At 37.9% G+C, this 12656-nt stretch overlaps 1 protein-coding gene across 1 annotated transcript in view; it reads right to left on the minus strand.

The window, feature by feature from the left end:
* Positions 1 to 10160: 10160 nt before the first annotated feature.
* Positions 10161 to 12656, minus strand: part of LOC139731269 (uncharacterized) — a 32264-nt gene continuing 29768 nt past the window's right edge. Inside the window, exons 15-16 of the mRNA XM_071642155.1 lie at positions 12157 to 12626; positions 10161 to 11361 (exon numbers count right to left, since the gene is read on the minus strand). Coding sequence (XP_071498256.1) covers positions 11106 to 11361; positions 12157 to 12626 — 726 coding nt within the window. The 3' untranslated portion in view covers positions 10161 to 11105. The remainder of the gene's footprint in view (positions 11362 to 12156; positions 12627 to 12656) is intronic.

Raw genomic sequence — 12656 nt, forward strand, 5'->3', positions numbered from 1 at the left:
GCTGTATTTCAAGTGTGCGGCAAATTGCACACTATTTCTTAATTTTAAAGGGGATGGCTAGTAACTGATCAGTGGGAATCAGTGGGAATGCTGGAAGATGATTGTTCCGATCCTTGTGGGATTCATTTAAAATTACATATTGTTGTGTGAAAATTATTTACTTCAGAATGGTCTCATATTCAAGTAATGTGCAGTTCAATGTTTCCAGGTTAGCATGCCTGTACAGTGACGGGGCGATCGTTTAATAACGATCACCCCGTCACTGTACAGGCATGCTAACCTAAGACCATTCTGAAGCAAACAATTTTCACACAACAATAGAGATATAATGTACTCTTGAATGAATCCCACAAGGATTGGAACAATCATCCCCCAACATTCCCACTGATCCGTTACTCGCCATCCCCTTTAATCGTAAAATGAAATAAACGGGAGAGGGACATTTGCTCCACCCCCACCTTCGGTTGCTTCACTATTGTACAAATTACTGCAGTTTCTTACTCCTCGAGTCCCAGCCATACCAATTCCATAGTCAATACCAGCTGGTCGAGGAACTTGGCATGTTTAGTTAGAATTAGAAACTATAGAGCCTATCTTATACTGGGAAAAATAAACAGCTAAATTTATATGCATGAGGCAGCCTTACCTTTTACCTTTGCATTAAATTCTAACGTTACATGTATTTTACTACTACTAGTAGTATGGTTGGGTGTTCATAATACCGGACACCTAACGTTTTTCTATCAATGGGTCAATCCACGTCAAATCATCCAATTTTCAGAAAAATTGTCACCCGACCCCCTCCGATTTTCTTTAAAATCGCACCAAATGTTCCCCAAAGTGTCTGACGGAAAATCCCAAAATATTTTGCCCCAAGGTCAATTGGTTGCTAAGATACAGCCTCACATAGCAACCAATGCGCATTCCAAAATATTAGTTAAAAGAAAATTATGCATTTTTGATTGATTGTGGTAGCATGGATATTTATGCAAAAGTGTTCATTATCTGGAAATTGATAGAACTTTATAGTCTTTGCAAGAAAAACTGACTGTGACGCGAAATTGACTTTTCGTTAACGTGCACGAGGTCACCGAAAATGGTGTTTAATGTTAATTTTGAAAATTTTAATGCATATTTAGAGGCTAATATCCTCCACATTTCATCACCTTAGGTTCTAAGATATTATGCTGTTGAAGGCTTTGACTTGCTCAGTAATTTTGAAAAAAATCAGCGGATTCGTGCCCACAGTTTTTACGGAGAGCGCCCTCAAAGTTGACAAAAATGAAAAATGTGCCAAACTCAAGGTCACGGATCACCCTTCGTCCCACCTAGGAATGGCATCAATTTTTGTGTATTGATAGACATTTACCTATATTATCTTGGGTTACCAAAGAAATTTTGCTACCGAAATGTTCAAAGGTAAATTTACCCCACTGAAAATGGTCGTAAACGGCCAAATTCCCATGAAATATCACATATTGGGTTTAGAGGACATTTCAAATGTCCATGCTTTCAAGATGAAAAGCCCTAGCCCTGTGATATTTGCTGTAGGGATAGCCTGTTATACATATTTCAGTAATATATACCACAAAACACTTTTATTACATAATAATGACCTTGAAATTTAACCCAAAATTTGATTAAAACAATTAGTCGCTCCATTTTCCTCATTGCACTGCATGTAATACAAAATTGTATGTGTTTTGAAAGACTTTACACATAGCAATATTTCAAGAATTATGAAAGCTGACAGCCAACCATATCAAGGTTCTAAACTATTTGTGCTCTTCTTTCAGATTTAGTGTCAATTTGATCATGTTATATTCTTGACCTTGAAGTGCTTCTAAAAATAGCTATAAACTTGTTAACTATAAATTACACACACGAGATGTGTTTTATGGCATAACATACTAGTGATTCTTTCACAAACACAAACGTTTTTATGGTGTAAATGTCATATACTGGAATAAATCTATAGGTTCTTGCAAGATATGTTACAATTAATTACTTTGTTCTGACAATGGCCCTGAATTTATGACCTTCAAAATCAGGAGAAATGGCCTATTCCTGCCCATAAAGACCTGTATTTAAGTACATAATAATAGTTGATATTATGGACATTGCGCCCAACACATAAGATTCTTATTCTAGCCTGTGAAACGCACATTAAAAGCACTGAGAGTCTTCTTTTTTGGGGGATTTGTTCTGTAACTAAAAATGACAACTTCCAAAATCATTTCCATTCTTATGTATTTTCTTGTTTTTGGAAAATTTGTTATGTATTTCTTTGTTTTTTATTTTCTACAGCATTTGTGTGTTTTTTTTATTGGAAATTGTAACAGCCCACTTTACCATAATTTGAATAGAATTAATCAATCAAAGTGATAGGTAGTAAAAATGGTCAAGTTTTTATGAGTTTCACCACACAGCACTGTTTTCCATAGGAAATGCACACAAAATCACAAAATATTACTGTCCCCTTTTGTGATTGAAATTGAGGGTCATTGTCAGAACAAAGTAATTTATTGTAACATACTTGCAAGCATGTATAGATTAATTCCAGTATATAACATTTACACTATAAAAAGCTTTTGTGTTTGTGAAAGAATCACAAGTATATCATGCCATAAAATACCTGTCATGTGTGTAATTTGTAGTTAACAAATTTACAGCTATTTTTAGAAGCACTTCAAGGTCAAGGGTATAACATTCATGATCAAATTGACACTAAATCTGAAAGAAGAGCACAAATAGTTTAGAACCTTGATATGGTAGGCTGTCAGCTTTCATAATTCTTGAAAGATTGCTCTGTGAAAAGTCTTTCAAAACACATATTACATGCAGTGCAATGAGGAAAATGGAGCGACCAATTGTTTTTATCAAATTTTGGGTTAAATTTCACGGTCATTATTATGTAATAAAAGTGTTTTGTGGTATATATTACTAAAACATGTGTAACAGACTACCCCTAAAGCAAATATCACAGGGCTAGGGCTTTTCATCTTGAAAGCATGGACATTTGAAATGTCCTCTAAACCCAATATGTGATATTTCATGGGAATTTGGCCATTTATGACCATTTTCAGTGGGGTAAATTTACCATTGAACATTTCGGTAGCAATATTTCTTTGGTAACCCAAGATAATATAGGTAAATGTCTATCAATACACAAAAATTGATGCCATTCCTAGGTGGGACGAAGGGTGATCCGTGACCTTGAATTTGGCACATTTTTCATTTTTGTCAACTTTGAGGGCGCTCTCCGTAAAAACTGTGGGCATGAATGTGCCGATTTTTTTCAAAATTACTGAGCAAGTCAAAGCCTTCAACAGCATAATATTTTAGAACCTAAGGTGATGAAATGTGGAAGATATTAGCCTCTAAATTGGCATCAAAATTTTGGAAATTAACATTAAACACCATTTTCGGTGACCTCGTGCACGTTAACGAAAAGTCAATTTCGCGTCACTGTCAGTTTTTCTTGCAAAGACTATAAAGTTCTCTCAATTTCCAGATAATGAACACTTTTGCATAAATATCCATGCTACCACAATCAATCAAAAATGCATAATTTTCTTTTAACTAATATTTTGGAATGCGCATTGGTTGCTATGTGAGGCTGTATCTTAGCAACCAATTGACCTTGGGGCAAAACATTTTGGGATTTTCCGTCAGACACTTTGGGGAACATTTGGTGCGATTTTAAAGAAAATCGGAGGGGGTCGGGTGACAAGCACTGGATGATTTGACATGGATTGACCCCAATAGAAACGTGAAAAATCTCACAATTTGCCTGAAATTTTACTCACGTGTGGAGAAAATACTCCGGATTCACAAGCGTGCACTGAAAATGCGATCTGAGGTATGCGCTCTTAGATGGCGGCTTCGAACGCGTGGGGTGTCATTTTTTCTGCACTCAGTTGCCCTGCTCATTTCAAGCGACCACCCTGACAATACGTATAAAGGGCACTTAAATGCGTTTTTTCGACAGGCCGTTGGTTTTTTCTAGCCGTCATTTTTTCCCCAATAATATTTGAATATATTTTGAATCCTTCGATATTACTTTTGAAGGACTGTTTGATGAATTTGACTTGATTTTCATTAGGAAACTTTTCATCGTAATTGAAATAAATTAGATGAGTCGGTTTGTTTTTTCACATTCATTTCTCGTTTCTGCATCAACTCGTACGGTCGTAGCGGGCGACAAAATGTTTATGTCATGTCATGTGTATGTGTAACGTGTGTGCACGATCGTACAAGCGGCGGTGACAATTTTGCGGTCAAAATCGTCAAATTTATTACGGAAGGATACCGGTACTCTACATCTAACGAGTCAGCAAAGGTAGGCCTAGTTATATGTAGTTACACGATAAACCTTATTCGATTTTGCTAAATTTCGATAATTTAGAGGGAATACTTAGTTGTTTTCACATTTTACTCGGTAGCGTAGCCCAGTGAAGAATCGAGCACCGTTGCGCGTAGTCCCATGCGCACATTTTCTTTCTGTACGCGCAATGCCATTATAATGCGCGGTCGGTCGTTATGGACCCGGTCGGTGGGTTGAACACCTACCATACTACTAACACGTTATAGGATAAAACTCTAGACCTATAAAACTAATAATTTGTAAGTAAGTTGCATGCCCTGTCACCTGTGGTTTTGCCTTTTTGCCGTTGGTGCACTAGCCACTACGGTTCAGGTGAAATTGAAATATCTTGACTCTATAGATCGAACGTTTAAGACATGCAGTAACAGGGATAAAGTTCAACAATTCATTGACAATTGCCATTGCGTTGGCACCAAGTCATTTAGATCTATACACAATTGATTTAACAAAGGTCAACAGTAAATTTACTCCCTTTGCCTTTGCATAAGGACTTGATATCCATTGACTGTTATGAGTCAAATCTTACTCCGTTTGTCTATATTTACCTTTAGCTTTATTGCCAGAGTGTTTCTGGAACTTTGCCTTTGCCCTTGCCTTTGCCTTTGCCTTTGCCTTTGCCGCCTTTGCCTTTGCCTTTGGCATGTTTGCAGCGCTCTGTCTGGTGTCACAACACAGTGTAGCAGGCCTATTGCATGACACCTCAGCAGGCCTCACTGCGGTAACAACTGCCTGATGATGGCGAGTCAAAGAGTGGCGATGGCGTGGTAGAGTGGCACCGTACTCAGTAAATCAAATGGCTGCTGTAGGCCTACCTCCTATGCAAGGTGTGACTGTGTGGGATTTCTGGTGTTTGAGCTCGCACTGGGACGAGAAACTCTGATTTCGAGCAAGCTCAGTTGCTTGCCTGCCGCTTGTCTTGCTTCTCGGCCGGATGATTCGTCTCCAAACTCGGTCGACTCCCTCACTCAACAGCTGACTCTGCAGAAAAAGCAGATCACGTACACGATCGTACGTGTTGACAGTATGGGCATTGCACGGCGCTATCGCTGGCTAGCTGCACCCACATGTGCCACCGTGTGCCACGTGTGTGGGTACGAGTTAGCTCTCTGGCGGCGGCGGGGCTCCGAGAGGCGCCCGCAGAGAGTCGATCGACTGAACACGGAATTTGAACACACCGCTTAATATTTCGCGCATGCGCCTTATAGATGCTGTGTGATGCGAGGAGCCGAAAAGAGAATTTCATGTATTTGAACACGAGCTTTTTCGATGAAAAATAAAAATTTTCATACATTTTTAATTCAGGGACATAAATGTGTTTCATCCCTACGGCCCTCCAGTTCGTTAATATAATATTACATGTACTTATAATGGAAGATATGGGTGAAGTTATCAGGTAAAACCTGTACATCTTTAATCATACTACATGTACCACCAAAGATCCTAATAACTATATTAAATGTAAAAATGATGATGGTGATAATAACAGTTAGTACTAAGTAGTAGTAGTAGTAGTAGTAGTAGTAGTAGTAGTACTAATAATGATAATAATAATGTAGTAATGATAACTAGCCTACTGCTACTACCACAAGTGTACTCTGGTACATGTACTACTATCACACTACTGACACCACTACTAATAAAAAAAAATAATAATCTTACAGTGATTCACACACAGTTTACATACTATAAGACACAATTAAGCAGTAAATCATAACAGCTATTCATTTTCTTTCATGCAAGGGCAAGACGAATACAAAGTTATGTTTTATATATGTATATAATTTGAGAGAGAGTATATATATATATATATATATATATACATGTGTGTATATATATATATATATATATATTTTTTTTTTTTTCTAAAAGTACAGCAAACATTCTTGCTAACTTACTGAGAAATGTTACCAATATTTAGTTCAGTTTTATGTGATCAGTTTCTTACTTGTATTGAATAAACATTGATTTGTAAAAATTTGTACCTGGGCTCTGCATGATTGTATTTCCAGAATTATGTCCTGGACTTTCTTTTTTTGCCTATTCCTCTCTTCTGTTCAATTTGAATATTCCATAAAGTGATGAATAAAATAAAGAACACCCACACACACAAACAGACTGGACTATTGTATGGACATCGTACCTTTATATGGTGCATTCCCTTTAGCTGAACTAAAAATTGTCTTTCTGGGGACAGTTTTTTGGGTGCACTTTTTGACCAAGCTGAAATTAGCATAGGCATATCTTGATTTGAAGAAGTATTTATGGTCTGTTGTCCTACTCAGCTGGCAAGAACTTATCCCAAAAAGTGATTTTACTATTAACCCGTTCCTTCCGCAATTCTCTGAGTGCCTTTAATGCCCCCAAACGAGATTCTTTTCGCCCGTCGACAGAGAGGCACACAGGTTGGTAATCCAGCTGTGTGAAGGCAGTCAAGCGATTCATTGTGTCTCCCTTTCTACGGTCAACTACATGTGCCCGTGAACAATGGAAATATCGATCGGGTGCGAGGTATGAATAGAGCGTGCGCTGATGAGCTCTCAGAATCTTTTGTTCTACACAAAACCAGGTACCTGAATGAGGTGACTGGGGTCAGCGAACCCGCATTTCTAACTGATTTCAGCCTTGATCATTACATGTATGTACATGTTCGTACGAGTTTACAGCAGAACAAGCCAAAAACTAAATCAGGAAAAGGTACATAATACTGTAAAACCCCCTTTTTTAAACAGCAGGAGAACAAATCCTGATAGAATAAACTCTGATCTTTTTATCAAACCCACTTTTCTGAGAATTTTAACACAAAGAAACATGAATTTAGGCCACTGAAGCAGGCACCCTTGTCTTCATTTTGGAAACCAGGTTCCCGTATATCAGTTGCTACCACGGGAACCTGGTAAACCAGGTTCCCGTAAGGAACGGGTTAAATCTTGAAGTACAAGGTCTTGTCACCGAAGCAACCAAACACATCTTGTAAATGTTGTTAATGTTATTCCACTGCACTCCCAAAAGTACTTCAATATTGTGATGCACTCAACAGATCACAAAAATAAGTGAAAAACACTGCAGAGTATCAGTTTCAGCATCCGTTTATTGGGTTACCACTTAAAGGAACAGTAAGCATAACAGAATTATGCAAGCTGAAGTTACCTTCATGCTTATGTCACTTTATGTCATTTTCACAACGACCAGCATTTTAAACTTAAACTTGAAATTTCTCTTCCACTCGCATAAATCATGACATGTAGGCTCCTAATGTGGCAAAGAATGAAGCTGACTTGTGTTCAAGGTTATTGAAAAACACACAAATTATTTACACATCTTTCACTAAGCCACCATTCCATTGAAACATGGATATCATAAGTGCTGTGATAATTGACGAAACACTTGTGCCAGCGAGGGGTACAGAATACGTTGCAACTATCCTCGGCATCATGGGCAGGCAAGTTGCCATGTCGGGTTAACTAGTTAATTTTCTTCATTTTTTTTTTCTTTCCAGGACATGTCTGTAATACATGCATATGAAACAAATTTAATGAACAAAATTTCAATTAAATTTCATTTAGATGATAATCTGATCACTACACGTGGTTCAGTGCACTTTCAGCCTGAAATGTCATCCGAGAAATATACTAGTAATAAAGGGAAACAAAAGCAAAGACAATCATACATAACTTACAGTTTGCTTTATTGTCAGTATTCCCTATGCAGCTGAAGTGCACACACTTTAGATTTATGATTTATTCAATATGTAACAAATTTGCCACTCGCAATAAATGACGGAATAAAAAATCACTTACAGCAGGCTACTTGAACACACAACGTACCGGTACACAAAGCTCATGCGCTTGGTGGAAACTAAATGCATCGTTTCCTCTGCCTATACATGTACACTTGAATGTACTTCCTTTCTGCTGAAATTATTACACATACTCGGACGTACTTCCTTCCAGCTGAAAAACTGAAATCACTGATTGTTCTATACACTCGTGGTGCATACCAGGCACATTTGCTGTATCTTGCCAGAGACAATGCTACTGTATTTACATTTGAACACACCTATACAGAACATATACAAAGAGACACAAGACATCAAATTTACCATGTAATCATTCATGGTTTTCCCACACATTACTGTAGGGAGAGGGGGAGAGAACAATATTTTGTACATATCTTCTTCCAAGGCACATCAGAGTTACACATAAGTACAATGTTATGTAACAGCACGAAAAAAAAGAAAGAAAGAAGTAATTTAATCTTGTGCTCACTTGTGTATCGCAAGTTACCTTTCCACACATTCCTGCAAATTATTGAATACCCCAAAAGAACATGGTTAACTTGGAGAGCTTTGGGGGGTTCCAGGAGGGCATGGCATCTAGTTGTATACTCTGCCACACAGGTAATAATACTAGTCATGTTTGTAGAAAATTCAACCTTGCAATTTCAAACAAAACAACATATACTTTGTAAAGATCAAATGCGAATACATGTGCTATAAACAAACCTTAAAGCAGATTTACAAAAGAATGCTGTATAACTCAGAATTTCTGTTCTTACACAAGAAATCTGTGAAAAGGGGGAGGGGTATGGTGCCCACTTGAACAAATTAAGATTCTATCGCTCTTTTTATAGGGATGCTACCCGTCTAGTTTGGTGACAATCTGTCATGGGGTTTCCAAGCAGATGCTGAAAATACAAAAAGATTATGCACAACACACAACAGAAGATGCCAGCAGACGCTGAATGATCTCATTAGCTCACTTGAGTTACAAATGTGGTCTGTAAGATTTAATGGGAAAGATTAAATTGCACTTAAAATGTTATTCTTCTAACGAATGCTTCTGATTGGCACACAAGTGTTGACTGGTTTCGGAGTTGCATTCAAACCCAGTTCTGGCAATTTCATGCTAATCTACAACATACACACTTTAATACACGAGATATTGTTTTACTGGCAGGATCGGAATGTGAGGGATTGGTCTGCCATGCATGCTTTTTTTTTTCCTAAAGTGTCTGTCAGTATTGTTTGTCTGTAGTTTGTCTGTCCCAGACCTTGGATGCTGATTGCATAACAAAATAGAGAACAGCGGTAATAATGTGATGCGTTTCAATGTTTTCATTCTTTTGAAAACATAGACAAGCAGAATCTCTGCAAGTGTGGGATACAAATATAATTACAATATATACATCAAAGGATCCATTGTTTTACATATCACACGGAGGTATTTGAACATTTACACAAAATATTGCAATCAACAAAGAGACCATGACATCTTAAGTCACATCAACCTTGATAAAGAAATCTTCTGGATTTTGCCTAATCGGCATTGGTATTCCACCAATTTCTTGATACACGCACTGTACTCCATTTCTCACATTTTGATGCATATATTTCAAATTAACTGCATTCATGACTTGAAATTACTATCATACATGATTTTGTATCAACTCTCTATCACTTATCACAATAGCATGATTTTACATACGACTGTTGATCCATTCACTGCAGTGAATGATTGCTCAGAAATAGACTCTTCTCAACATAACTTAAAGTGCTCTGTAGATAATTATATAAGTTCATGTGAAAAACAGTTGATTACGATTTTGGCCATAAATACAAAAAAATATATAGTTTCACACTTTGCCACATTCATGGTGATAAAGATATTGTCTTTCAGAGTTTTCTGCAGCTTAGATACTGAGGGATCTGCAAGCTAGAATCATGAGTTTGGATTTACAGATGAAAAATAATCTGTCACTTATTTGACCTAGCAAAAATCCACACCTGTGGCTGTCAGTAAAGTCCTTTGAGGGATATTTGAAAAAGAGCAGCAACATTTCGATAAAGAAAAATTGTGCAGATTGTACTCAAAATGAAAGAGGCATAGTTTACAGACAGAAAGTTCAACGAAGAGAGCTGAATTTCAGCATGCAATCCCCTCAAATTTAAATTCATTGAAAATTTGAATATTTCCCTCCACTTTTATGAATAGGAACTCATTCATATGTCATCATTCTTGCTGGCAAATATTTTTGAGAGACAAACACTGGTGAGGTATTCTGTTTACTGCCTGACATCAACACAAGTTGGGGCTGATAGAAAGACATTGGACACTAAAGACGCCTTGTTCTATGGAGTCATCTTCCAATTCTATTACACGCAGATAAGCATGTTACAGGATCCCTACAGCATAGGTTGATTCTTTCCGCAAAGATAGACATTTTGACATTTACATGGAAATTCACGGGTGGTAATTGTAGCCAAATTGGTGGCAGACATTTTGACATTTATACGGAAATTCACAGATGGTAACTCACTGTAGCCAAATTGATGGTTTAACTAGGCTTTGGAGAAGAAAGTAGGAATTATGTAACATTGTTGAAATAAGTTACTCAGATGTAAATCAAGAGATTCAAACATCTACAGTGTAATGCAATTTTTCTTCATGCAGCAAGGGAGAGTATAGATCAACTGTAAATCAATTGAGATAATGTTTGCATTGTTCCAACATATCAAAGCATTAACCCAGCTGGGAGAAAGATCTGATAGAGCGCCACACTTAAGTTATTTGACCCTTCTCTCTTAGGGAATGGTCAGGTCATTTCTCTCACATCACAAACTGCACAAAGGTTAAATTGTTGAGTGGAATTAGTTCTGTGGATCAAGAGAGTCTGACTCTTTACTATCTGGGGATTGACAGGTCACATCTCTTGCTTCCAATTATTTCAGTGGATCAAGAGAGTCCGACTCTTTACTCTCAGGGGATGGACTGGTCACATCCCTTGCTTCTGGTCTGCACAACGGTCGTATCTTTGTGTCGAGGTAGCGCTGCCGGTCGACAGAAAGTCCAGGTGCTGGAATGGGCGGTGGAAGAGTATGTGGGAGACTAACATCCGGCTTGAGAAGAAAGCATTTCTTTTCTTGGTGGCTGGCAAATTCACGGCAGTACACTACTCCAGGCTCTGAATTTGAAAACCTACGGAAGAGAGAGAGATGAGTGGAAAGATTGGCTTTATCTGTTCAATTTTCTATTCTAAACTGCAATGACAATCAGACTGCAAAAACTCAAAATGCTTTTCTTCATTCAAGATATAAACTGATCTCAGCCGTCGATCACGCAATTGCCATGAAAATTGGCACATGCATTAACTGTGGCATAATCTACCACATTATACCAAAAGAAAGGAAATTTTGATTATATTAATTGATTATGCTAATATATGCATAAAATCATGCATTTTGCTCTAAATCAGAAAGTAAAGCTCCTAGAATCCTAATTTTTGGTGATAACATTCTTTGCAGCATTCCTAATAATGTACTTGTAAAAAAATCTGGTATCAAACTTAATTTCTTATGTATTTTATTGTTTTATGAATTTCTTATGTATTTCTTTGTTTTTCGACTTTTTGTTTTACCTTTTTTTTCGCAAAACTTATGACAGAACCCTTTTCAAACATAATCATGCTGAAATTAATAGATTTCAGCCTATGAAAGTGAAAATAATCATATCTTTATGAATAAGGTGAGAAAACTCCATTTGCATAGACTTTACATACAAAATCACGTTTTTGAGCCATTTTCGGTCTGACAGGCATGTATAAAAGGTTGTGTAGCCTCGGGAACGGTATGCTCGATTTTCACAAAAATGGTGTCAAAAGTTGCGCGAGACTTGAAAGTAAAAAGTCAGCGAACAGTGCGGTCAAAAAATTTTGCACGGGATAGTCGCAAAAAATGTCAAAGGGGGGTTAATTCAACCCCGCACACTACATACCTGAAGTGGTAGAAGGAGTCAATGTCTTGGATAGGTTGGAAGTGAGGGCCCAAGAACTCATCCCAGGCATAGCTAGGTACTTGTTGCTGCCCTCCTTCATCTCCCACTAATTGTGCGATGTTGATTCCACGGGAAGATGAAGCCTCAATGACTCCAGCAATGTCTGCCAGTGTGGACACGACTGACGAGCGAAACTTCCTTTTGAGCAGGCCAAAGCAGTACTGTGGGGCGAAGTTTGCATGGCTGCCCACCATGAAATTCAGTGTGATGTCCTCATGTAGGCCACTGATACATCGCCAGGCCAGATACCACAGGAGAAAGTGGTTCCGGGTCTGCCCTGACGGACTGTCACAGTGGAGACTCGCTATCTTCTCCCCCAGCCCAAAATGTTGAAAGAAGTGGTGGAGATAGGAGAGAACAGCAACAGAGCCCTTGGCATGTTGGACACCTTCATCAATGAGGAAGTTCACCTGCAGTGTCAAGAAAAAATAAGAATACAG

This window comes from Diadema antillarum, unplaced genomic scaffold, assembly GCF_040938485.1.
Source record: "Diadema antillarum isolate AM-2024a unplaced genomic scaffold, OU_Dant_1.0 seq00000367_RagTag, whole genome shotgun sequence".
Taxonomy (NCBI): domain Eukaryota; kingdom Metazoa; phylum Echinodermata; class Echinoidea; order Diadematoida; family Diadematidae; genus Diadema; species Diadema antillarum.